Genomic DNA, 27,551 nt, shown 5'->3' with positions numbered 1-27,551 from the left:
GTTTCCTTTCATTCTCTGTAAGTATGAAAAAATCCGAAAAAACCCATGTGACCTTGATCACATTTTCCATAATGGCGGCCTAGATATGGTACAAAACTCACTTTTTGATAAATTTAAGCCTCGATTACTCAGCCTCTGAGCATTTTGGGAATTTTCAAGCTGCCATTATGGATTTTTGGGACCCAAAATTTTGGGATTCTGAGTTTTCCACTATTGTTTACCAAAAATGAAGGAAAACAAAATTTCATACTAACACCTGCCTGGTTCTTATGGTTCTGCCTGGTTCTTAAGGTTTTGAAGTCAGTTATACCAAAAGAGAAGGAGAGCAAGAGAATCCTGAACATGCATCCCAAATTTTTCAAGCAATTTTCAATGGGGAGCTGAAAATCAAAGCCCAATTACTTTGAAAAGGAATATAAAAGCAATATCATGTAAAAAATGTCATGCTCGGTTTGTTCAATTCATCATCTGCTTATAACATTCACCACAGTAGGGGAGACCATCTTTTTCATACATTTGAACGTCCGGTGACGGTTTTCGTAAACATTGCTGTAGAGGGAAGAAGAAGAAGAGACTCAAAATCACGAGCTGGGCTTTTCCAGAAGTAGATTTTTTGTAGAATGCGATGTCAAGTTGAATAATTAATAACTCGAAAGGATAAAACGAAAGCATGGTTAATAAACGCATGTACTGACTATTTTTTTTAGCATTGTTTTGATGCTGGAGTCAGTGGAGTTTAAAATTAATTCAACATGACATCACGTCCCACAAAAAGTCCATAGTACGTACGTAGTTCACTTGTTGAAGAAATCATTTATACATTGGATATACAGTAATTCAAAATAACTCTAATTTCAAATCTGAGTAGTAGAAGTGTGGAGGGCGGTTGTGAACAAACGAAGATGGCGCCCTTACCTCGATCTCTTATCTTTCTATATTTTATAAGTCTTTATCGAAAAATTAAAAATTACAAGTGAACAGGGAACTTCATTTGAGTTATAGAAGACACAGTAAAACACCAAGTTTCTTACCCTACACGAGAAGCAGTCACCATGCCAATACGCACCAATTGCATTGATGTAAGCACCAGTGATTGGATTGGAACATCCTTTACACTTTGGCGCATTCTTAAGGAGATAGCAGTTTTTACAGAAAGGGGATCCGTCCACATCTACGTATGAACCACCGAGATCTGTGTTACATTGGAAGCAACGAAAGTGGTTGATGTGCCAAATACAATTTAATGCCTACAATATATAGTGAATACTAGTAGCTTCGTTGATTTGAATCTGTCTTAATATAATCTGAAGAGAAGATAAGCAGCTATAACTTTTGAAGATGAAAAGTGAAGAAGAAATTAAAGGACGTCAGAGGTACTGTAGGTCCGAAAATGAACCTCTTGAAGAACAAGCTCAAACAGATAATTCTTTGATCTTAGGACAACATCACTGTATTTTCAAAAATATTTATTAAATCGAAAAATATAGCCTAAAGTTTATCACTGATCGAATAGCAAAGAAAATCATTAAAAAACAGAAAAAAATTGTTTTTATAGCAGCTTATAGCCAACCAGACAAATTTTTTTGATTGAATGAACATTTTTCGAAAATTGTTCACAGTGATGTTCCCCTAAAATCGAAGATTTCTAGTTGTGAGATATCTTGGTGAACTGGAAACAGCATGCAATGGGGCTCTGAGTAAACTTCGACATTACGTCAACAAAAAAAACTTAAAATCATTACACTTTTCTCTCTTCCATTGTCATCTTTCAAATGCAGCTCAAATTTGGGGCCAACGTCAAACTACTCATGCTAAACGAGTTCTTATTCTCCAGAAGCAAGCTCTTAGAATTATGTCCTTCTCTGATCTTCGTGCACATTCTTTTCCCCTTCTTTTGGATTTTAAACTTCTTTCCTTTTTTGACTTTGTCAAATACTTAAATATTATTAATATTTTTCTGTTCAAACTTTTAAATCACAAGCTACCTCTTCCTCTTCTGCAAAGTCTTGGATATAGGCATCTAAATGTACCGACCGTCATAATGTAATTCGTTGTAAGTCTGCTCTTTTAAAAATTCCTGAAGTAACTACCGCGACTTGGTAATTACTCCATTTTATACCAATCTATTTTGGTTTGGAACAAAATACAAAAATACTTAGCCTATAACGACACTTCTACACTAACATTAGTTCGTATTAAAGATTTAACAAAACTTTATTTCTTCTCTTCATATACAGTCGACAATCTACTATTCGACATTCTATAATTCGATAAGCTCCCCTTTTCGATCAAATCGAAAGTCACCGTCAAATTTCCATAAGAAACTCTCATAAACGACACTATCAAACATTCTATATTTCGATAAGCTCCCGTTTTCGATGAAATCGAAAGTCACCGTCAAACTTCCATAAGAAAACTCTCATAAACGACAATCTACTATTCGACATTCTATAATTCGATAAGCTCCCCTTTTCGATCAAATCGAAAGTCACCGTCAAACTTCCATAAGAAACTCTCATAAACGACAATCTACTATTCGACATTCTATAATTCGATAAGCTCCCCTTTTCGATCAAATCGAAAGTCACCGTCAAACTTCCATAAGAAACTCTCATAAACGACAATCTACTATTCGACATTCTATAATTCGATAAGCTCTCCCTTTTCGATCAAATCGAAAGTCACCGTCAAACTTCCATAAGAAACTCTCATAAACGACAATCTACTATTCGACATTCTATAATTCGATAAGCTCCCCTTTTCGATCAAATCGAAAGTCACCGTCAAACTTCCATAAAAAAACTCTCATAAACGACAATCTACTATTCGACATTCTATAATTCGATAAGCTCCCCTTTTCGATCAAATCGAAAGTCACCGTCAAACTTCCATAAGAAACTCTCATAAACGACAATCTACTATTCGACATTCTATAATTCGATAAGCTCCCCTTTTCGATCAAATCGAAAGTCACCGTCAAACTTCCATAAAAAACTCTCATAAACGACAATCTACTATTCGACATTCTATAATTCGATAAGCTCCCCTTTTCGATCAAATCGAAAGTCACCGTCAAACTTCCATAAGAAACTCTCATAAACGACAATCTACTATTCGACATTCTATAAATTCGATAAGCTCCCCTTTTCGATCAAATCGAAAGTCACCGTCAAACTTCCAAAAAAACTCTCATAAACGACAATCTCTACTATTCGACATTCTATAATTCGATAAGCTCCCCTTTTCGATCAAATCGAAAGTCACCGTCAAATTTCCATAAGAAACTCTCATAAACGACAATCTACTATTCGACATTCTATATTTTGATAAGCTCCCGTTTTCGATGAAAATCCCTTGAAGGGTTCCACTCTCTAATTCGATTTCTTTGAATTTCGAATTTTCGAAACGTTCGAATTGAAATTTTCCAAAACCAAATTTAAAACAAAAAAAGGCCTTCGACTGTAAAAATGGTGTCTGCAGGGACAGATGCAGACGGTCAGAAGATGTTAGCCTTAAAACTCGAGTCTCGTCTATACTTTACTTTCCCAGCTCTAAATCCGATATTTGCCTTGTGTTTTAGAGAGAATTAGATACGCTCCCGTATTCGATGAAATTTGAATTACCCTTGAAAATCGAATTAGAGAGCGTCAACTGTACTTGATTTTTTCGAGTTTGGTTTTGAATTTTCATTTCTTTATTGCTATTTTATAAAAAATTCATTTTCAATGTATCCTAGTAAGATCTTAGAAACTATTTTTTCTTGTAACAGTAGCGTGCGGCCACTTTCTTAGCTTAGCTTTATGTCTATGAGTGTGGTCGCTCGTCTCGCTTATTAAGACAAATAAATTCACTACTTTCTTACTTACTTACTTACTTACTTCCTAGAAATGAAAATTAATGATTGGGATGTTTTCTGATTCGAATTCTATCAAAAAAGCCTTGTCCCGCTGCAGATTATATTGAGATAGATTTAAGTTTGACATCAACCCTGAATTTGCTTTATAATTTTACAGGCAATATAAATCAATGGTTTTCTTATTCAAACTTTTATGGTTTTTAGTTCAACTTTCAAGTTTTACCTTAAAAAGAAATGTTTTTTCGAGCATAATATTCCAAAAGAATTCAAATTTTAAAGGACTAATTTGCCGTTAATTCTTGAGTAAATTTCATCAAAATGTTTTTACGGTTTACGAAATTTCCCAAAAATATTGGGAATCTAAATGGACTTAGTGGTTGACAATGTTCTTAATCCACAAGATAAAGAAACGGGTACAAAACAAACTCGCAACTTCTATTAATAAAATTTTGTATCAATTCGAGACATTGAGTATGTGATAAAAAAATACCTAACCCTAAAATGAAATATTAAAAACTATTTTACAAACAGATCGATGGCTGCACTATGGGTGGGCCATTGTCAGTTACTTTCGCCAACATTTACATGACGAAATTGGAAAAAGATGTCATACCCCCTACCGAACCAGAGTTTTACAAAAGGTTTGTCGATGATTCAATAACCAAACGACATAAAGATGAACCTGATACCTTTCTCGAGAGTCTGAATAACTATCACCCAAATATCAAGTTCACAGTTGAAGTGAAACCCGAAAAATTCCTTGACACCAAATTAACGTATGAAAATGGCGAAATTAGCACTTCAGTATTTCGGAGTGATAAAAAGGTTCCGGTCCATTGGTCATCAAAAATCCCCAAAAGGTTTAAGCGAAATGCTGTGAATGTTGACCTACATCGAGCAAAGAATATTGCATCAGATTTTTCAATGGAAAAGAAAATTGTAGTTGATAAGTTTGAAAGAGCTGGTTTCCCTTCAAGATTTGTAACAAGTGTTGTTCAGATTTTTCATGAAAAACAGTAAAATGATATGATCATACCCGAGAACCTGTTCGAATTACCTAAAAAGTTTGTTTCCGTAAACATTCCATTCTGCCAGAAAAATGAAGAACTTTCGAAAAAGTTTATGGAAAAGTTTCACAGCTTCACAAATGAAAAATTTCGTCTCGTGATAAAATGGCAAACAAGGAAAGTTAAAAGTTTGTTTAAAGTCAAAAGTCAAAACCCTCACCCATCTTGTAAAATCTATTTCGGCGAATGCAGCTGTGGTGAGACATATGTGGGGGGAAACTGTTCGAAATGTTGAAATTAGATGGTCCGAGCATGATTCATCAAACGGAAAATCTGAACCGTCAAACACTTAAAAAGTAACAATGATCACGCATTTACTTGGAGAATTCTCTCATCAGCTCCAAAGGGGGGGGGGGGCCAAAGCATATACCCGAGAGAAAAAAAATCTTGAAGCTTCAATAATAGCAATTAAAAACCCGTCATTAAACAATCAAATTGAAACGAAAATTTTACAACTTTTTAGACATGGAATTACTTAGAGAAATTTGCAACAATACCTTGTATACTCTCATGAGTATTAGTGAAATTATCTCTACTTTTAGCTTTTTTTTTATAAATTTGATAACATTTTATTTTGAACGTTTTACTTGTATATGCACTGATGATGTTTTTTAATAAAACGAAAAGCTTATGCTGAAAAATATTTGTCAAAATGTTTTTTGAATGATAAATATTAAAAAATACAAATGCAAATTAAGTAAGTTCTAAAATAAATCAAAGATTCAAAAAAGAGCATAATGAACAAGATTTTTTGAAAATTTGAAAATTAATCACTACATTGAAATTTTAAGAGTTTACGCGACAAAAGTAAGTTTCGTGTCGACCAAAATTGCAAAAATCTTAAACTTTGTCTTTTTCAATAAATTCGTTGAAAATTAATTTTTATATCCTGCTTAGTATCATCCAAAAAATACAAGGTGTCGCAAACCTAATATTTCGATCTTAAAAGATTTCTGGAGTCACAAAAGGACACAACAAAAGATCATTCAAACAAACAATCTTTCCTTTTTTTGAATTTTTAAAAAATATTTTTGAATGGTTGATCCAGATTACAACGAGACAAAGCAAAAACTCGAATCTTGAAAAGCAATTAGCAGTTTGAAAAAAAATCATCATTGTACGACTTCTTATTGAATGAAACCCTCTTTTCTTGTATTCTAATGGCATATTGGGGACATGATTCAGTTTGACACTCGATGTCCGCTAATTGAAGCTAATTTTTCATCATTTCATGCAAAAGAAGCTATCCGCTAATTGAACGGCTGAACAACAGCAGGAAAAAAGTTTAAATTGTCCGTTGTTCATCGACACCTCAAACAACGAATGAACAACGCTAAAAATCATTTTTAAAAGGTACCGCGTTCACCCACGCTCGAACAACGGGCGGGCGACAAATTGAGAAAGGCTTCGAGAAAAGCCGTTATCCACTGACACTCGAACAACTGGTGAGTGATAGTTTGAAAAAAGGTTGAAAATTACACATCGATTAAGTGTTGATTGCAAAAAGTGAACTTTATATCCGTTGACGGGTAACAACGGGCTTTTGACGTCTACCGTCTACGACTACACGTTTTTTTTTTTATAAGAACGTCAAAAATTTTCGAAGCCTTCGGATGTTCTTAGTTTTTTGGATTTGAAGCCTAAAAATGTTCTTAAAATGTTCTTATTTTGAGCATTTTGATGTAATTTCTTAAGAAAATGCATGTTTTTAAGTCTCCAAAGCCTTAGAATGTTCTTAGAATGTTCTTAAATTTTTGGGCCTCGAAGCCTTATGTTCTTATATAGTTTGTTCTTATAAAAAAAAAACGTGTACTTTAGGTACAGACTTTCGTCAGCAGAAACTTTTGCGAGGTCGAAAAATCGCGAAATTTACGACATTTACTTTCGCGAATTTGAGGAAAAAAAATTTTTTCGCAAGCATAAACTTTCGTGAATTGAATGAGAATTTTCGAATGAAATAAGAAAATGCTGAAAATTTGATATTTTTTACGATTTCGTTTTAGTAGTGAGACACAATGGGCTCTTCTAGAAAATGTCCGTACATAGGATTTAGAGGATATAGTGTCCAGGGGGGTAGTGAAAAATCTACAAAATTTGCCCTGTCTGGGGGAATTTCTAAATAAAAAGTTATATCCTTCACATCCCATTCCCTCAATTCTAAGTAATTCAAATTGAAATAACGATCTAACCAATAATAATAAACCATGGCATTAAAATCTTCAAGCGCAGACTTCATAAACGGCGCATGGTTAAAATCGGTAAGATCTTTGATAAGGAAAAGCAAAAGTTTTTCCAACAACGAAAAGGTGATGGTATCGTTTTTAGCTTGAGAAATTTGTTCGATTGTTTCTTTCAAAACGGGTTGAAGTTCTTGCAGCCACCAGCGTCGATTAAAACGTTCAAGGTGATCGAAGACGTAATTTGTGAGAACAAATTTGAACAGTTTTAAATTTTCACTGTCTGATTTTAAAATCTTCAAAATTTTGACTTCGGGTAGGTGCACTTCAGGCAAGTTTTCAATTTCAAAGTATTTCCACATTGTTGTTTTGCCTTCAGGGGATATTCCGGATAGCCTTGTAAGCAAAGTATGACTGTCAAGCATGGAAAAGAATTTAATATTGACGCACTTGCTGAGCCATTCGTCAAAAGAAACGGTCTCATCGATAAACTTCACGAACAGCAAACTCATCGCACAGGGAACAGAAAACCATGCGGCCTCCTGATCTCTAAAAACGTCTTGAATAAGAAAAAGCAAAAGTTTTTCCAACATCGAGAAAGTGATGGTTTTAACTTGAGATATCTGTTCAATTGTTTCTTTTAAAATGGGTTGAAGTTCTTGCAGCCACTCGCGTCGATTGAATCTATGGAGGTGATCGAAGACGTAATGCCTGGTACTACGCTTGAATTGATTAGTAATGGTATTATCTGCTGTCAAGAGCTCCAGCATCTTAAGAATTTTGTTATAAGGAAAATAATTGATATTTGTATTATTTTCTTCGCCAACAATATAAAGTAAGGACGTGCATCTGGATATCATATTGCATTCGTGTCGCTCTATATCTATATCTTCTTCGTCTGTTTTATTGAGCTGGTAAATCACCACAGGCCATTCGAAACCCGATATGTCATCTCGTGATGCGACCAAAATGCCCCCCTTCTTCAAGAAATCTATTGGGCTGTCTTTTCTATGGGGCGGGTACTTATCATGAAATCTGACTTTTTCATCTATCTTTAAGTTAAATGCATAGTTATCTGTGACCAACAGAATTCCCTTCTTTGTTATCGCACGAACTTTCTTTATTGCATCATCAATGGAGGCTGCATATGTAGGACTGGGACCGTTGGGAAAATTTAGAGGTGGGCTCGACAAGCCATCTGCATATCGATAAATCTTTTGTTCACCAACGCTTAACGCTTTATTTGCAATTTCTTTCGTGTTTCTAAGATTCAAATTTAAACTGACAGATTGAAAGTCAACCCAAATCTCGTTATTGATGGAGGAAAGTTCATAGTTCACTCGATACGAACAATTCGGGGCGACCCAACAGACTGGAATTTCAGTCAAAAGACGCGTTTTCAATTCATTGAAAATGTCTATCGGAACAGTATCAAATTCATCGAAGAAGATAGCTTTGATATGAGATATACCATGAGATGTTTTGTCGAGTAAGTCTTCCTACAAAAGAAAACAATTGAAAATAAACAAGCGATACTTTTATGGTCCTACCTGGTTATCAAAAATAATCAATGAACATTAAAACAATGAAACACATTAGACATAACTGATCAAAATAAAAAATAATAGGGTTTGTTTGCGTAAAAAGGTAATTTATTTAGTTGTATACAAGTAATTTAGGACTTTTAGGCAATCTTTTGATTCGAATGATAAAATCTCGAAAAAAAACACATATTGGGCATATTTTGGCCCAAATGGACCAAATTTTTTTTCGAAAATCGGGCTCCGTCACATTCCGGGATTGACCATTTTGCATCTTTCCAAATAATGAAAAGTAGACTTGTAAAAATTCATCCCAGCAAAAAGGACACTGTATTTCAGCGGAATATGACAATTTTTAAGCTCTTCATGCCAGTAAAATGTTTTTTTCGAATGTGCTTATAAATAAATTAAGAATTTAGCCCAGTTTATAAAATAGTGATTCTTATAGCTAGAAATTCATTTTCTGAGCCGAAAATTTTTTTCTACGAAAATCTACTTCGACCATTTCTTCCTTATGATGGTGCTCTGTCTTCATGCAAAAAAATCAGAAATGATTCAAAACATTCGAGGGTTTATCATTTTGATTCTTTGCGCAAAATATCGGAAAAATTGAATGAGCCAATCTGGAGAAAAACTCATTACGAACGAACGAACAACGATTAATTTAAAGGACCTCCACTGGGGTAGGTCCAAAAACGCAAAATATCATTGGGCATTATCATTGCTAATACATTTGTGTGCTTGGGCTCAATTTCACAAAAAAATTGCTCAACATTCCAGCGCACTAAAGTAACAAAAATTCGGATGGTGCTGCGCAAAGGTAATGCAATAAAGGCATGTCGGCAAATGGACACAAAGTTCTGACCCGAAAAGCCCGAAAGAAAAAATTATTTATGCTCGTTCCTCAAGATATTCGGAGATGTGCATTTTCATTTTATCCTCAAGTGGATACATTATTGCATGGATCAAATTTCACGAATGACCAAAATACGACTTTTGACAAGGATTTAATTTGGCGCATTTGGAAATTGGAGGAACAAGAATTCATGAAAAATGCAAATGCATGAAATCAACGCAAAAGTGATAATTTTCATACATTGTTTTATTCCTAAACTTTGGCGACGATGAAAATTTTAGCGAGGATTTAATTTACCGAAATCTGCCAGATTTAATTTCCAGCAAAATTAATCCACTTGCGGTACTGTATAAAGTTGAGCAATTTTTTGTAATGTTGGTATGTAAGGCATTGCTAATTTACATCTTTGTGCAAAACTTAAGAAAAAAACTAATGATGAAAAATCGAGAAAATGAAAAAAACCCCGGTTTTTCCGGCATTTTTGGCCGAAAATTTTTTTTCTCAAAAATCAGACTCCTTCACATTTTAGGTATTGCCACTTTGCATCGGTGCGCAAAATTTCATGAAAAAATATAAAGTATAGCTCGAAAAATTCAAGACAAACCGTTCTTCCGGCGATTCTCGAATGTTCCGGCGATTTTTAGAAATCGGAAAAAAACAAATGATGAAATCTCGAGAAAATGCAAAAAAAACGGCTTCTCTGGCAAACTTCCGGCATTTTCGGCCAGAAAGATTTTTTATAAAAAATTATTTTTAGGACCTCCAGATAGGTCCAAAAAGTATTTTGATTGATTTGCAGGCCGGGCTGACGACAGGTTGTCATGAGTAAAAGAAAAAACTTACAATTTCTTGCATGAATTTTGAAAAACTAAGTACTAGAAATATAAGGGCATTTAAATATCTTTCCAACATTTTTGATATTTAAACAACTAAACTTCAGCTTCTAACTTTGACAAACTTAGTCAATTTTTTTTTAGGCCCTTTTCAGTATTCTTATGACTTAGTCAATTTTTTAGGCCCTTTTAAGTATTCTTATAACTGAATCTTTATTAGTTCCATTAATATTCATTTATATATTTCATATTGTGTTTTCTCCCTAGACTAGTTATTTCCTTCCGAGACAATACTCCTAGGAAGAAGGATAAATGTGCCTAGCCCTTTGCTAGTTCGCTAAACCTCTTTTCAAATTCTTGGTCTTTTGTGTAGTTCAGGCTCTATTAATCTCCCAACTTCAACTAAATTCCTTCTGTATCTTTTATTTTTTCAACCAGGGGCCGTCTCATAACGGGAGAAAAATTTCGTATATTTATACAGACCATTTACGGTGACAGCTTTTTAAATGTATATACGGTTTTGTAGATATTTTTAGATATACCTCAAAAGGGGTGATAAAAGAGAAATATTATTATTATTACCAAACTGTTTGGAAAGTTATGGCCAAAAATAAAAACACTGCACACCTTTTTGACACAGACATTAATTACCATTCGAGAATAATATGTGAAAAATTAGATTCTATGTATACTTACAATTTCGTATACAACTTTGATTCCATGTTGTTCCAACTTGAGCTTCCTTTCATAATAATGCAGACTCATCCCGTTACAAACCACATAACACACTCCACCTCGGTATCCTGCTTGTTCACTCAGCGTAATCGCCTTTTCTTCAAGCAAAAATGTCTTGCCCGTGCCAAAACCAGCCATAAAGATAACTTTATTGTATTTAGGATCATTTGTAATCATCAAAGGGAGCTGCTGTTGGGAATAAAACACGATGTTTTGGGTACTGGAGAGGGAATCGATGACATCAGAAATGTAGTCCACCCAATAGGAAGAGGTTACCAGTCGTGGCTTATCCTTGGTGGACATGTGAACGGTGAAAATGATAATCTGAAGGACTTTTTTCAACTGCTCCAACGACTGACCATTCACGTTTTCTGGGAATGAATTGAAAACAGACGAGATCCAGGTATAAATGTCAGTATCCATATCGATAAAGTGATTATTTGAGGAAGTGGTCGACAAAGAACTGTCTTTCTTTTCCACAAAAACTCCTGGGTAGAAAGTCCAACCAGGTCCGAGTTGATCGCCCAGTTTCTCCTCGAATATAGAACGGTATTTATCGAGTTGTTTGAACGCTGTGGTATTGGTGAGTTGTCGTTTAGCTTCCACTCCAATGATCAGCTTTCGTTTCCACGAAAAGATGAGGAAATCGAATTCCTGATGTTCTTTATTATCTAGATCAGTCAAGAAGTTCAAAGAAGATAAAATGACTGTATCTTTGAGGATATCATCGTCTTTTAACGAATACAGCTCGTCGAAGAATGACCGCTCCGCACTTTCTCCACGGTCAGATATCTGCAAATCAAAGAACCACTTCACAGTTCTGTCTTGTGGAGGCGAGCGTACTACTTCTTTGGCGATGTACTTGAAACTTTTTCTACCAGAGAAACCATTTATTAAGCTAGATGTTTGAGCACTCTTTTTCAACTCGGTGATGCAAATGTTGACGAAGTCAGAAGGTTTTATCATTGGTAAATTCTGTGGTATTTCCTCAGGCTTGATCTCTTTCCTCATCAGATAAATTGCTTTGACTTTGATGATCCAACTCTCAAATTCTTTTTGGTTGATTTCAGGATTCATTGGGTGTGCTTGGAGAAAAGCTTCAAGTTCACCAGTAAACCAGAAGTTTGGACGATTTTTCTGCAGATCAATAAGAGTTTGTTTCACCGTCTGTTCAATGTTGAAATCTAAAACAGCGCTTTTCGACTCATTGTGATATTGATTGGACATGAATTCTGATGGAATGATAACAGGACGTCGTTGGTTGGGTTTGAAAAGAAAACTCTCACCATATTCTCTTTCAAGAAGATATTCAGCAGCAGTGATTGGGTCATTGAATGTTTGGCCGTTACCAAGATTGAACCATTGTTTGTCTTGGTGATCGAGACGTCTCTTCTTGTGAGGCTGTTGTGAGATTTTATGGTAAATGGAAGTAGCTGGAGTGCATTTCGTGTAATTGATGCTTTTGGGCGACAAAGCATTTAAATACTGCTCGAGAGACGAAGATGTCGTCGCCATGACAACGTCCCCCAAAACAAAACACTTATTAATTCGTTTTAATTATTTCAGCTAATGAAAGAAATAAACATTTTTGCTTATAAGAACAGTTTTATAAAAACAACGAGACTCAAAGAAACGAAGCTACATGCTGAATTGAGCTACATGCTGAATTGACCTACCCGAATGCTTATGTGATAAGAAAATAGAAAAATTGGATAAAAAAATTTTCAAAAAAGTTTCAGCCGCTTTATTCAGAATCTTCTCCTTTGTCTTTATGTAAAAAATCAGAAAAAAACTGATAAAGCAATTTCACACAGCAATTTCAGACCCCACTATACGTTAAATGGTGAGATTTCAGCTCCCCCAAGTACATTAGGTCCCCTCCCCCCAAATATTTGAAACATTTTTAGCCCCACCTTTCTTTGGCTTTTTGGAGGATGCATGCTCCCCAACTAGCAGGGAGACTGACGCTATGCGACCAAAAATAAATTCCGGAAAAAACGGCTTCAGCTTCTTTTCAGACAACCTTGACGCCAAAAACTAAAGCAAACTAATGAAACAATTTTGCAGACAGTCCAAAAGGCATTTTCTGGCCCAAATTTGGCTAGAAAAAATTCTTAGAAAAATAATAAAAAAACGACAAAAAATCGAAAAATTTTCTACTGTGATTTCCACCCTAAATATTGTCCAAAATAACCAAATCTTGACCCTTTTCCCGCTACATCTCGAAAGTTAGAAATTTATTAAAGCAGGGGGGGGTCATGCAGTTACTACAAGACATCATGAGTAGTAAGTGTCTTTTTGATGCTAACAATCTCATACCACCACCCTTTACAGTTACTACCTCTAACTGTTTTCCTTAAAAAGTTTAACGGTACCACCCCTTATTAACAGTTACTACCTAAGGTAGTAACTGTTTTCTTGACAAAAAAATGAATAACCACCCCAAAATTTCCCCATTTTAAAGTCACTATCTGGAATCTGGCAGAACAGTAGTGCAGGGGCTTACGTATTCTCGTGTACACAGGTTTGTTACAAGCAAACTAACTTTTGATCTGATGCCCTGACCCCTCAAGGACCAAGAAAATTTTGGGTTACAAAATTCTAGCACCCCTGTTGCCATGGAAAATTATGTCATTGGTAACCATAGCAACAAAAAATTAAAGTCGTCAAATTCAAAAAAACATTCAAAATCATTTAAAGAAAGTATATTGATAAAAAATTAATATTTTTTTTATTTTTGCCTGTGGAAGGTTGGAGCTTGGGGCACGCCCAGCCCAGCAGATTACAGGCAAAACTTAAAAATACCAATAGCCTCTTTTAAAATGATTTTTACCTTTACTTCCTAGTTATCTTCTTTCATTTTGAAAGTTAAAGCTTGATTTAAATAGAGCCTAAAACTGCATTCGATTTTAGTGTTGAAACATTTTGATTTCAAAATCCAAAAAGAGAAGTGTTTACGAATATCAGAAGATGGATACTCCCCTAAAGAAACAGTCAGTTGCCTCCTAATAAACAGTGGGGGATTTCCAGTGGGTAGAAATTGTACATCTGAAAACGCCAAAATAGGGTATATGGGCTAAAATCAGGCAATTTAGATTGAAAAAAGTACTTTGTGTAGTAATCAATTTCATCAAATTTGAGAAAGGGTACCACCCGCAACTACAGTTACTGCCTATGGGTAATAACTGTTTTTCTTCAGACTTGAATTTGGTACCACTCTCAACTACAGTTACTACCTTTGGGTAGTAACTGTTTTTTAAATTTTGAAATTTTAGACAACCACGGTAGTAATTGTGATAGTGTCGGATAGTAACTGCATGACCCCCCCCCTGATTAAAGTAGTAAAAGTAAGTAAAACAAGTGATACCTTTATGGACCTACCTGGTTATGCATTTTTAAACACACATATAATTGATATCTACGTGAGCGTGACCATTACACGCTTTTTTTTATAAGAATGGTGTAAATCCATTTCATCATGGATATTCTTAACTTTTTTGGGAAAATCATCCTAAAATATTCTGACAGCATTCTTATTACTTGGGGGTAATTGGTAATTTATAATTTAAAATGCTCTAAAAATGACATTCTTTGCTTGAATAGCAAAATTCCATGATGTTGATATTCTTAGCATATTCTTAATTTTTAGGCCATTTTCATCATGGACATTCTTATAATTATTAAGTGTATTCTTGTAAAAAAAAAGAAGCGTGTAAACAATCATTCAGAACACAAATAGTGACGATCTATTAAAATTAGTCGTTTGTTTCTTATAAAGAAACGTTTAGAAACCAAAATTTCATGCTCTTGAAATATTCTTTCATGTTCAAGACTTCGTGAGCAAAAAAAAACGTCTATCTCATCAAACAATTGAGTAATTCGGCTAAGAACCCCCTGAGAACATTGATCTATGCTTATTAATGGTGATTCTTATAGATGAAGTTTTTTGAGCTGAAAAAATAGTTTTTTACAAAAATCTGCTTGAGCCATCTTTTACCTGCTTTCATGCAAAAAATCAGAAAAAACTAATGAGCCAATCTCGAGAAAAGTTGGTAACGGACGGACGGACGGACGAACGGACAGAGGTTAATTTATAGCACCTCCACCGGGGTAGGTCCAAAAAATACATTACTAACTATTGTACGAGTTTGTACTTATGCCAATCATCAGAGATACCAATTAAAACAACTTGAAAATTAGTAAATTTGGGACCCTGTCAGATTTCTTCAGATTCTAAAAAGGGAACCCTGACCAGTGGCACGTCCCCGCACCCAATTTCGCCTAATAGTGCTTTCCCTGGGATTTCAATGCAATTTTTCGTAAAAATCACCTTTTTTACCGACTATCAAAGTTGCAATACTTCCTGATAAATTCTATCAAGCTTGATCCTTAACTAATAAAAACAAGGCATGAAACTCATTATATTTCTAAAACGAAACTATTTTTCGAATAAGAATCAGCTAGTCATATAAAACCAAGAAACTTAAATAAAAGTTTCATTAAAGTTCTTTGCAATATAACACAAACACACACAACTACTTTCTCATTTCTCTAAAGTATCTTTCAAACATAAATTATTGCAATGTTTGACTTCTCTTTTATCACAAAAATAATGATCACCAAAGCAATGTCTGTTTGGTTTTTCCCACTATCCAACATTAAGGCCGGTATCCACTTTCACGCGAAATGGGCGATAAGGTTTAGATTTCGGGGTCTAGAGACGAGGTTTATCTGACGCAATTCCGAACTTCACCTTCAAAATATCAAATTCGTTCTAGGTTAAAAAATTCCCGGAAATGTTATCCCGGAAAACGTGTAGGAACGGGCGCACCATAGCCTAGACTATTAGCTAGTTCTAAGAGAATGAAATACCTTGAAAAATTGTTCGTTAGGTTTGATGACGTCATTGCAGTTTGCGCATACTGATCCAAAAAATTTTGATCTATCTTTCAGCGAGATTGGAAGTAGCTAGAAAGAAAAAATTGATATACCTTATTGGCACTTTTTACACCGGCCCTTATTGGCGTTATTTTTGGGCTCGCGGCGTAAGGGCCGGTGTAAAAGGGGCCGGCGTTAAATTAGGAAAAATTGTATAAAATATGCCACTACTGGCAAAAACCGGGGTCTTTCCGTAGAAAACATTACGTCATGAATATCATGATAAGAGATTTATTATTACATATGAGAATTTCCCCTTGGCAAGCAGATGGAAAGTACCTCAGTTATCATACTGATAAGTTAGTTCTGATAGACTGGATATCGCTGATTACACGTTTTTTTTTTTATTAGAACACCTAAAATTTGGCTGAGCCTGAATGTGCCTATTTTTTAGCAATTTTCAGCCTAAAATGTTCTTAAATGCGTTCTTAATTTTTCAGACTACTCTAAATCGACAATATCATGAAAAATAAAGAGTACTTAAAATTGGTAAAATTTGGACAATATTTGACTCGCGATTTTATCCATCTTTAAGTTTGGTTAAAACTGCTTGGAAAGAGGAAAAAATTCTAGTTTCTTTCTTTTCAAACTGAGGCTGGGCATGTTCTTACGATGTTCTTAAGTTTTCGACGAATTTCAGCCTCAATGTTCTTATAAACTGGGTTCTAATAAAAAAAAACGTGTAGTGGCCCGGTGTAGTTTGGAGGACTCCATTTTTTTGGCTTTGCTTGAGGTGATAGCAAATCCATTTCACTAGATCCAGTCTCTTTTTAGAGAAAAACAAACAGAAAACCATTACATGACCAATAGACCATTTTTTTTCAAATTTTGGAGGTACATAATTTCATGTTTTGATTATAGTTTCATAAACTTTTATAGGGTTTTTGAATATATTTTATTGTTTGGTTGTTTTATATTTGTTATTTTATATTTTGAGTCTGACTGTCCGAAAATAAGCTCGGATTTATGCCACATTGTAATAGTATTATCTGCGAAAAGGTCATCCCTAATTTATTTCGATATTACATTTTAGAGGCACGGATAAAAAATGGCTCAAAATGTCTTAAGAGCACCTCAAGATAAATTTTCTGGAAATGTTAAGAATATTAATGGGGAAATTAAAAAACATCACCAACTCTTATGAAAAAAGCGTGCACATACAATGAACTTACTGAAGTCTTACTCAAACATACATTACCATTGGGAAAACACAGTGTTACCATTGTTTGCTTAAAGGTGGTCAAAAGAAAAATTCGTTTGAGTTGTTAGTTATTGAGTTAGATTTGTAAACTATATAGTAAATTCATTTGAGACTCTACACGCTTTTTGTGAGATGTACGACAAAGTTGGTTCCAGACCTCAGCCACTTTGCAGCCTCCACTGAAACCGTCTAATTTGTAAACACCAGGTTGTGTAGAATGATGCTCAACAAGTTTTGAAGCGTCTATTTTACTCCAAGTCATCGATGATACTAAAATCTAAAACAAGAAAAATTCGAATAATAAAAGTCGAGAGACGAGTCTTTTCTCCTTCCCCTGTTTAAGAGCTACTTATGACTTTCAGCTCATCATTAATTCCCTACCTGTAACATATGTCACATATGATGTAGCGTAGTAAAATGAATTTTGAAATTACCGTAGATATCATGTCTGATGTCTGATTAACAGACATTATCGCCCGGGGGCACTTTATCTGAAAATTACCGTTTGTGCGGCCCAAAGAAGAAAATTTGAGTAAATTAGGCGAAAAATTGACCCCTGCGGTGCATTTAATTGGAAATTTTTGTCCATTTAAATGCAAAAAAAATGATCTGTTTTTGTCTGTTTTTTCAAAAGATTTTCCCAAAAAAGCTGCGTTTTTCTCACTTTTTACACCTTTTTACACCCTTAATCTTTTTTCACATGTACGTAAAATTTTACTTAAGACCTTGAAGGATGGGGAATGGCATGGCTCCGAATGGGGTTCTAGGTCCCCCCTAAGTTTTAGGTCCCCCCACTTTTCAGTATGGTTTAGGTCCCAGTTGAAATCTAAAGGTGTCGAATCGCTTCGCAACAATAGAATGTCTTCTTTTTTTGGTGTCTGTACCACCCCCTCTCGCAAGCAGATAAAAATAAAACGGTAGAATATTTAAAAAGGGACCATTCAAAAAGTACGTACGCTCAAAATCGGTGAAAATTGACCACCCCCTTCCCCCCTTGTACGCTCTCGTACGCTTTGGCATTACCCCCCCCCCTTTCGCGTACGTACGCTTTTGAAATGACCCCCTCAAAAATTTTTTAGATCGTATTAAACAGTTTACACGTTTTTTTTTTATTAGAACCCAGTTTATAAGAACATTGAGGCTGAAATTCTTCGAAAAATTAAGAACATCGCAAGAACATGCCCAGCCTCATTTTGGAAAAAATTGACAAGAAACTACAATTTTTTCCTCTTTTCAAGCAGTGAACTTAGGCATAGATTTTCTAAAATCGAGATTCAAATATTGTCCAAATTTTACCAATTTTAAGTGCTCTTTATTTTGCATGATAAAGTCGATTTAGAGTAGTCTGAAAAATTAAGAACGCATTTAAGAACATTTTAGGCTGAAAATTGCTAAAAAAATAAGCACATTCAGGCTCGGCCAAATTTTAGGTGTTCTAATAAAAAAAAAACGTGTATACAAAGGTAAATTAGGGGATTTTGAGAAAAATTAAAATAAGTTCAACTTCTGTTTGTCTTTGTTGATGATATAATCAGAAGATCTAACCAAACTTTGACTGAAATTTCGTTGTATTGAAAAATGTCAAAGTGTACGTACATACCTTTCTACCTGATCTCCCCCTCCCCCTCCTCCTCGTACGCTTTTGGTAGTACCCGAGGTAGTACACTCCCCTCCCCCTCCCCTCAGTTCAGAGCGTACGTACTTTTTGAATGGTCCCAAACAGAACATTAAAACCAAACAAAAAAATACTTTTACAATTTCTTAATTATTGTAATTAGCCCCAGAACTTTAATGCAGCCCTTCCAGGTCCCCCCACTTTTTTAAAGCCCCCCCCCCTGAGTTTAAAAAATGAGACAGCTCCATCTCACTTTTAGGCCGATTTTAGATTTACACCCCCCCCCCCAAATAAGTGGGGGGGGCGGAGCAATGTAAGGCCTTATGTAGAGTTTGCTTAAAACGTTCAAAAGGTTTTGAACGGAAGGAAAAGTCACGTAAGACCCTCTTAAACAACAAAAACTCTACATAATGTCGGGGAAATTCCTAAAAGACAGCCTTACGAACGATTCTATGTACATGTGAAAAAAGCTTTAATAATCAACAAAACCTCTACATAATGGCGGGGAAATTCCCAAAAGACAGCCTTACGAAGAATTTTCCGTAAGGTCTAAAGTAAAATTTTAAGTGCATGTGAAAAAAGCTTTAGAGTGCATTTTCTTTCATTTTGACCCAAACAGTAAACTTTGGGAAGTCAAATACCCCCCCCCCCGTATATCGCTTAGGAAGAAACTATAAGTTCAACGTAAAATACTAGTTACTTGTCCAGGCTGGGCGAAATTTCCGATTGACTCAACTTTCAAGATGTTGATTCCACTGTAGGTTGTGTTACCATTGTTGTCCTTGATGGTCGCTGCATCTCCACTACAAAATGATGGGCAGACGAATAAACAATCAATAGGCTGCAAGCATCCGCTCTGATATGTTTTGATATAGGGGACGCTAATTAGTCCAGGGAAAGTGTGCTAAAAATGAATACAATTGTGCATTTTTGACTAGAAAGCATGAAATTTGGTACAGTGGTACCTCAGGGGGTAAGAAACATTTAAAGCCTCTGACCCACTTCCGAAACACCTGTTTGTGTATTTTACAGACCAGAATGCCTCCCACCCAAGAAAAAGATTTTTGTTCAGAAAACATGTCATATGATATATCGTTGGAAAGGTTTTCTCACACTGATTCTTAAAAACATCACAACATATATCTGAAAATGGACTGGTTCCGAGTTATGGGCTGCGGAAGTAATTTACAGACAGCAATTTTACAGACCAGAATGGCTCCTGGCCCATAACTCGGACCCAGTCCATTTTGAGATACATATCATGATGATTTTTAGAATCAGTGTGAAAAAACCTTTCCAACGGTATATGATATGACATGTTTTGGAACAAAAATAATTTTTTTTTACGGGCATGCAGACTGGTCTGTAAATTATTTCCGTAGCTCATAACTCGGACCCAGTCCATTTTCAGATATACGTTGTGATGATTTTTAGAATCAGTGTGAGAAAACCTTTCCAACGATATATCATATGACATGCTTTGAAGATAAAAATTTTTCTTGCCTGGGAGGCATTCTGGTCTGTAAAATACACAAACAGGTGTTCCGGAAATGGGTCAGAGGCTTAAAATGTTTCTTACCCCCTAAAGTACCACTGTATCAAATTTCATGCTTTCTAGTCAAAAACGCACAATTGATGCACACTTTCCCTGGACTAAATCGTGTATAAAATTTTTGTCCGAAAGTTACAATCGTGGCCAAAATCTATTGAGAATCTAGCTTATTTCCTCGTGTTTCGAAATTTGGAGTTCGGACAAGAAAGTCGGTTTTGGGCCATCTCTTAAATTTGATCGGATATTTCAATTTGGAACGGGCTTATAGAATTCCAGGCTATATTCTGAGCCTTATTGGACCATTTTTGAACTTTTGAATCTTAAGTCTAGCGTCAAAACTCAGAGTTAAAACTCTGTCTTTCCAACCTAACTTAGAGCACTTCCATTTCTAAAATATTACGACCATGATTGTACCCCCGTCTTCGTGTTTTTGAGTTTTAAAAACTTGATTAGTAAGTCTTATATGAGTGATCTTTAGATTTCATTAAATTTCAATTACCTTATCGGCTCTAATTTAACGCCGGTCCCTTTTACGCCGGCCCTTATCCCGCCACAGCCTCATTTTGGGCTTACGCCAATTAGGGCCGCAAATAATGCCAAAACTTGTAAAAATCACTATTCGTGCTTCAAAACAGTAAGTATTAACAAAAATTTACATTAAAATGTCATCTTTCAGTATTAAACTGTTAAAAATTCTATTGAAAAACATTGATTTTCGTGAAGTTTTGGATATATAGTTAAAAAATGGTTAGTTTTCATCCTTTTTTCATGCCTAAAATCCTTTAAATTGAGAAAAAATGGTCAAAAATTAACGCCGCCTTTTGGTAAAAATTGCTAAGTTTTGGCCCTTTTTACGCCGGCCCTTATTATGCCACGAGCCCAAAAATAACGCCAATAAGGGCCGGCGTAAAAAGGGCCGGTAAGGTAAAAATTTGAATGGATGGAAAGTTTTCTATCGGAAAATAGCGTAAATCGCTGAGAAAGACTTTCCATGACTAATCTCGACTTTTTCTCCGATAAGGTATCGTCATTTATACATCTTGTGTTCGAAGTTGTCCGAAGTTGTCAATTAGTAGGTCTCCGATGATAAGCCTAAGAGGCTTGATTGGTGTATTAGACCATTTAGAGAAAATTTTTACCCCCTTCGTTGAGGAAGTCTTTTTTGGGAAATGTGGATTTATTTTTATTTTTCAGGACCACCCTTGGATTTTTTCTCATTTATTGGACCACCATGGATTTTAAATCTCATTTTACCGACCACCCTGGGTTTTCCACCTCATTTTACTGACCAAAAATTTTCAACCTCCTATGTTGAGGAGGTATTTTTGGAAAGGTTGACCCCTGGATATTATCTAAAATTTTCAGGACCCTTGGATTTTTTCTCATTTAATTACAACCTGGATTTTTAAACTCGAAAAACCAGACCCCCTTGAATTTTTTATTTTCCAGACCACCCTAGACGTCACACCTCCTAAACATAGGGAGTACAGACTATTTCTGGGAAGAGCCCATTGATGTGAGGATTCTTCTCAAACGCTGGAAATGTGAACCGAGTTTTTATTTTTGGAGCATTGTTTAGACTCTTTAAATAGCCGAGTACGAAGAAGACTGACCTGTGAATGCCCATTTGAATACGAGGTCCGTTGAAGAGAGGTTTTGCATCTGCATTATTCGTATCTTCTGGTCGTACTAGCTGTGTTGGTAAATTGTATGGTAATGTGACGATTCAAAGAATATAATCCTACTTTTAATACCTGGAACTATATCAGAAATCTACTTGGTTGTAGCCTGTGTTATATCTTCTTTTGCTCCGTGTGTAAGACTGCCAAGAGTAAGGCCTTAAAGTCTTGAGCTGTCTATTGTACAGACTAAACATGATTGATAAAAAATGTTCACTAAATCCAACCTGTTGAAGCTAGACAAAAACCGACTCATTAAATTTTATGGGTTTGATATAGAATGAAGTTAAAACCTTTTTGCAAGAAGGGATGGAGGTCAGCGTGGAACTCCATGAATGGTTGTTAAAGTTTTCTTGTATCTTTAAAGCCCTAAAGAAATGAAATAGAAAAATGGTACCCAGTAGGTTTGAGACAAGAAACACCGCCACGCCTTTCCGTAAGAAGCATAGTTTTGAAATGAAAATGAGAACTTTTTACAGACGGTGACCGTATTGTTAAGAGCTGTTCAACTCAGTGTTTTGTGAGAATAGTAACTGAGACGCTTACTAAAATATTATTATTAATTAATATTATTAAAAAATATTTCTCGCGGAAACAAAGAACGGGCTAGATTCAATTCCCCATTCCAAATTTACGCCGATCTTAAGGTTTCACTTTTTCTTGTTTAAGAAAGGTTAAAGATTCATCTCTAGCTGCTTCGGGGCTTTAAACGATTCAGCGTGTATGTGAAAACTTACATATTGATCAGTTGTTCTGGTTTTTCTGCCGCCAATAAACATTTACCAATCTGAAACAGTACAAAATAGACATTGAATGAGGCCAGCCCACCTTCTACTTTCATATCTAAGCATAAAATCTTTGAGTCAAGATTCGAATACGATCAAAAATGGTAGAAAATTTGTTGAAACACTGAAGAATTATGATGATAGTAAAAGTACCTCTTCTTTGGCCAAATAAACATTATTTGGCACCAGCTCTTTTGTGATCAACTCGTGAATTTCTTCCAACACTCTAAATGAACGAAAGACACGAACGAGAATAACGAGCCAGTATGTTCACCAAAACTAAGTCGCCCGGGGGGGGGGGGTTGGGGGGGGGGGGGTACTAGGGCAAGGTGGGTTACGGGGATGCTGCGCTGGTTAGGGTACCTTTTTTAACCTCCACGAGTCCCAGGTAGGGTCGCAAAAACACCAAAACAGAAAAATCAGTCCCTCGTAGGGTGCCTTTTTTGGGAAATCTGGGGAAAAAGTAGAAAATTTGAGAAAATTTTGGAATTTCAGTCCCATTCAGGGTCACTTTTTTAACAAATTTCTAGTCCCACGTAGGGTCCATTTTTCGAACCTCAGCGGAGCACCCCCGTCGGTCGACAAGGGTTGTACCCCCCCCGGGCTAAGTCGGCCTTAATTTTAGTCGGCCTTAATTTTAGTCGGCCTTAATTTTAGTCGTCCTTAATTTTAGTCGGCCTTAATCATTAGTGGGCCCTAATTTTAGTCACCTCGTCACTAAGGAGCGACTAATAATTAAATTTTGGTTATTTCTAAATTTTTAGTCGCCCCAAATTTTAGTCGGTCCAAATTTTTTAGTCGGCCCTAATTTTAGTCACCAAGCCAAAATTTAGTCACTTAGGGCCGACTAAGTTATGGCTGATAAGGTATGTTCACTAAAACTACACAGTATTCTCATGGCACTGTCAGTAATGAACTTTACCTTACTTCGGATGAGTCATCAAACTTGAGATTAAAACATGAATGGACTTTTTTGTAAGACCAGGTGAAGTAGATTTCTCTTCTTCACTTAAACATCTCAACAGTAATTCACCTACTTTAGAGCATTATCTTCGTCTAAATTCTCCCAGAAAACAGCGACGTTCTTTACAACAAAATAACCGAACGTGATGACACCTTTGGGCGGGTTCACCTAGAAAACAATATCATGAGTCGTAACAAGTGTGGTAAGTTTTTTTAGCATTATCATGCTAAAGAATATCATTAACTGCTTTTTTTTAAGAAACGTTGCAGTTAAGATAGCACGAAGTAAATATTTTGAAATACCTCAATCCTTATAAAGGGAAAATAAGCAATTGTCACCTTCGCAGGACCAGCAGAAGCTTGGAGTTGATATTTTTCACTTTTCTCCTGTTCAATCTTCTGTTTTTCTTCCTTCTTTTTGAGACGAGCGTTCAATTTGTCTTGGAGTGAAGCATTCTGAAGGTTCTTGGCTGCTTCCTGCCTCCTTTGAGAAGTCTCTTTTTGGTCTTCATAAAGTCTCATTTGCTCAGCCGCTTGGGCTGCCAACTCATCCACTGAAGGCATTTTTTCTTTGAAATAAAAAAAAATTAATAGACAATGATATGGTACTTACTTTTGACTGAGCGTTCATCTATAAAATCGAACTTGTGGGGGAGGGTTACCTAGATAAAAGGTTTAAAATGGTAGAACAGCTTCACTTTTAAAGAAACGTAATAATCAAATAATGATAGGGTAGGGCGTCAAAAGCCATTTTTGAGGCAAAGTCAAAAAATTCAAGATGTAGTGTTTTTTTATGAAAATTTAACCTATTGTGAGGCATTCTGCACAATTTTTAAGGTCAGAAGTCCAAAATTGGCCGAACCCCCCTGGGGGTACTGATTCGCACTACAGGCAAAAATTGGAAAAAAATGGCATTTTCTGGACTTTTCAGGCCTGTAAATTTGTCAAAACTATTTCAAATCTTATTTTATTCATTTGCTGTACTAAATTTTATGAAGAAACAACAAAATAATCATATTGGGTTGAAAATTGTGCCCATTGGAACCCTAAACGAGCCGTTTTTAAAGCCAATTTTGGGTAACAAAATGCTTTTTAAGGCCAATTTTGCAAGATCATAAACTTAAAACTGATTAATTCACATGTCTGAAATTTTCAGAGATGGAAGTCTTCAATAAAGTCTTTAAGCAAAATGAATTTCAAGTTTTGCACTTTTTTCAAAAATTCATAATGGCGTTTTCAAAAATCTTTTTAGCAAAAAAAAATTATATTTATCAAAAAATAGCATTTTTTAAGGCAAGCTTCTACAAACTGAGTTTAAATGCTGACTGAAATTTTTTTTGCAGTGATAGTATTCTGGAGATACTCCAGGAAAATCAAAATCATTCGGGTCTGGGATGCGTCTATGTCCGCCATTTTGGAAATAAAATCCTTGCTAAGAGCCATTTTTCAGGCAAAAACCCAAATTTGGACTGAAAAAATCTCTAAAATTACAATAGACATGGGCCCAAATCTTCTTGCAGTGATAGTATTCTGGAAATACTGCAAGAAAATCAAAGTAATCTGGGTTTGGCATTTGGGTGTATCCCCCATTTTGGAATTGAAATCCCTGCTAAAACGCAATATTCCAAGCAAAAATCCCATTTTTGACTGGAAAAATCTTAAAAATGACAATAGACATGAACCTAAAATCTTTTTGCAGTGATAGTCTTCTGGAAATATTCCAGGGAAATAAAAATCATTTGGGTTTAGGATTTGGGTATATCCACCCTTAATGGGATTGAAATTCCTGCTGAAACAGGCTAAAATGCAACATTTCAAGCAAAAAGCCAATTTTTGACTAAAAACCTCTCTAGAATGGCAATAGTTTTGGACCCAAAATCTTTTTGCAGTCATAGTATTCTGTAAATACTCCAGGGGTAACAACTATTTAGGTATAAGATGCTTCTGGGACCACAATTATTTAATTGAAGCCAGTTTTGAAATGTATATAATATTTCAAGCAAAAATCCAATCTTTTTTTGACGAAACAAGTCTTGAGAATGGAAATGTGTGTGGGCTGTAAAGAATTGAGTGGAATGGGATATTTGTTATAATTTGTTTCAACTAGTATTTCTAAATTAAAGGTATAAATTCATATTCTTTGTTTTAAATGTAATATACAAAATTTTTAGCCAATTATGATGTATCTGATGGAAATATGTAGTATTTTAACAGAGATTTCATTTCCATAATGGTGGATGTAGACAAATCCCAGACTCAAATGATTTTGTTTTCCCAGGAGAATTCACAGAATATTAACACTTCAAAGAAATTTGGGTCCATATCTATTGCCATTTTATAGCAGTTTTTAGTCAAAAATGGGGTTTTTGCTTGAAACGTTGCATTTAAGCCAATTTTAGCACATATTTCAATTCCATAATGGCGGATATACCCATATCCTAAACCCAAAGGATTTTGATTTCCCTGGAGTTTTTCCAGAAGGCTATCACTGCAAAAATATTTTAGGTTCATGTTTATTGCCATTCTTAAGATTTTTTCAGTCAAAAATGGGATTTTTGCTTGGAATATTGCTTTTTAGCAGGGATTTCAATTCCAAAATGGGGGATATACCCAAATGCCAAACCCAGATGACTTTGCTTTTCCTGCAGTATTTCCAGAATACTATCACTGCAAGAAAATTTGGGCCCATGTCTATTGTCATTTTAGAGATTTTTTCAGTCCAAATTTGGGTTTTTGCCTGAAAAATGGCTCTTAGCAGGGATTTTATTTCCAAAATGGCGGACATAGACGCATCCCAGACCCGAATGATTTTGATTTTCCTGGAGTATCTCCAGAATACTATCACTGCAAAAAAAATTTCAGTCAGCATTTAAACTCAGTTTGTAGAAGCTTGCCTTAAAAAATGCTATTTTTTGATAAATATAAATTTCTTTTGCTAAAAAGCAATTTTTGAAAACGCCATTATGAATTTTTGAAAAAAGTGCAAAACTTGAAATTCATTTTGCTTAAAGACTTTATTGAAGACTTCCATCTCTGAAAATTTCAGACATGTGAATTAATCAGTTTTAAGTTTATGATCTTGCAAAATTGGCCTTAAATAGCATTTTACTACCCAAAATTGGCTTAAAACGGCTCGTTTAGGGTTCCAATGGGCACAATTTTCAACCCAATATGATTATTTTGTTGTTTCTTCATAAAATTTAGTACAACAAATGAAAAAAATAAGATTTGAAATAGTTTTGACAAATTTACAGGCCTGAAAAGGCCAGAAAATGCCATTTTTTCCAATTTTTGCCGGTAGTGCGAATCAGTACCCCCAGGGGGGTTCGGCCAAGTTTGGACTTCTGACCTTAAAAATTGCGCAGAATGCCTCACAATAGGTTAAATTTTAATAAAAAAACACTACATCTTGAATTTTCTGACTTTGACATTTGACGCCCCACCCTAATAATGAAGTGGGCTTGAAAGGCCGAGGAAAACGATTCCAATATTTTATCCAACATAACATAGAAATTGAAATGTTGGACAAATGTTGGATGAATTTTGGAAAGGTATTGGATCTCCTTAAAATCGTTTCGTCGCAGTGTCCAACATTTTCATCAAACATGGCTGTTCATTCATTCTTTCTTTAATTCATTCTTTCTTTAATTCAGTCTTTTCAAATTATAACTGGCGCCAGCAGAGGATTTTTTATAACTAGTGTAACCAGTGCTACTACTGCTGTTAATGCGGGAAAAATTATAGTCTAACAAT

The 27,551-nt window shown here is 35.3% G+C and overlaps 2 protein-coding genes across 3 annotated transcripts; both read right to left on the bottom strand.

The window, feature by feature from the left end:
* Positions 1 to 445: 445 nt before the first annotated feature.
* On the bottom strand, positions 446 to 24,365 carry LOC136816534 (uncharacterized). Of its 2 annotated transcripts, XM_067072874.1 has the most exons (11): positions 24,138 to 24,365; positions 23,873 to 23,967; positions 22,989 to 23,061; positions 22,788 to 22,837; positions 22,344 to 22,419; positions 21,985 to 22,064; positions 19,520 to 19,622; positions 17,362 to 17,481; positions 15,938 to 16,033; positions 1,032 to 1,247; positions 446 to 549 (listed from the first exon to the last, which is right to left on the bottom strand). In XM_067072874.1, the coding sequence occupies exons 1-11, from the start codon at positions 24,360 to 24,362 to the stop codon at positions 457 to 459; spliced, it is 1,227 nt and encodes a 408-aa protein (XP_066928975.1). In that variant the 5' UTR covers positions 24,363 to 24,365; the 3' UTR covers positions 446 to 456. The 2 variants fall into 2 exon arrangements, with proteins under 2 accessions (XP_066928975.1, XP_066928976.1); XM_067072875.1 differs by lacking the exon at positions 17,362 to 17,481.
* On the bottom strand, positions 6,847 to 12,630 carry LOC136816533 (uncharacterized). Its single transcript, XM_067072873.1, has 2 exons — positions 11,027 to 12,630; positions 6,847 to 8,599 (listed from the first exon to the last, which is right to left on the bottom strand). The coding sequence occupies exons 1-2, from the start codon at positions 12,578 to 12,580 to the stop codon at positions 6,923 to 6,925; spliced, it is 3,231 nt and encodes a 1,076-aa protein (XP_066928974.1). The 5' UTR covers positions 12,581 to 12,630; the 3' UTR covers positions 6,847 to 6,922.
* Positions 24,366 to 27,551: the final 3,186 nt, after the last annotated feature.

Source organism: Clytia hemisphaerica, unplaced genomic scaffold (genome assembly GCF_902728285.1).
Source record: "Clytia hemisphaerica strain Z4C2 unplaced genomic scaffold, Clytia hemisphaerica genome assembly, whole genome shotgun sequence".
NCBI lineage: Eukaryota > Metazoa > Cnidaria > Hydrozoa > Leptothecata > Clytiidae > Clytia > Clytia hemisphaerica.
The sequence above is the reverse complement of the archived record's forward strand: the minus strand, read 5'-3'. Positions and strand labels throughout refer to the sequence as shown.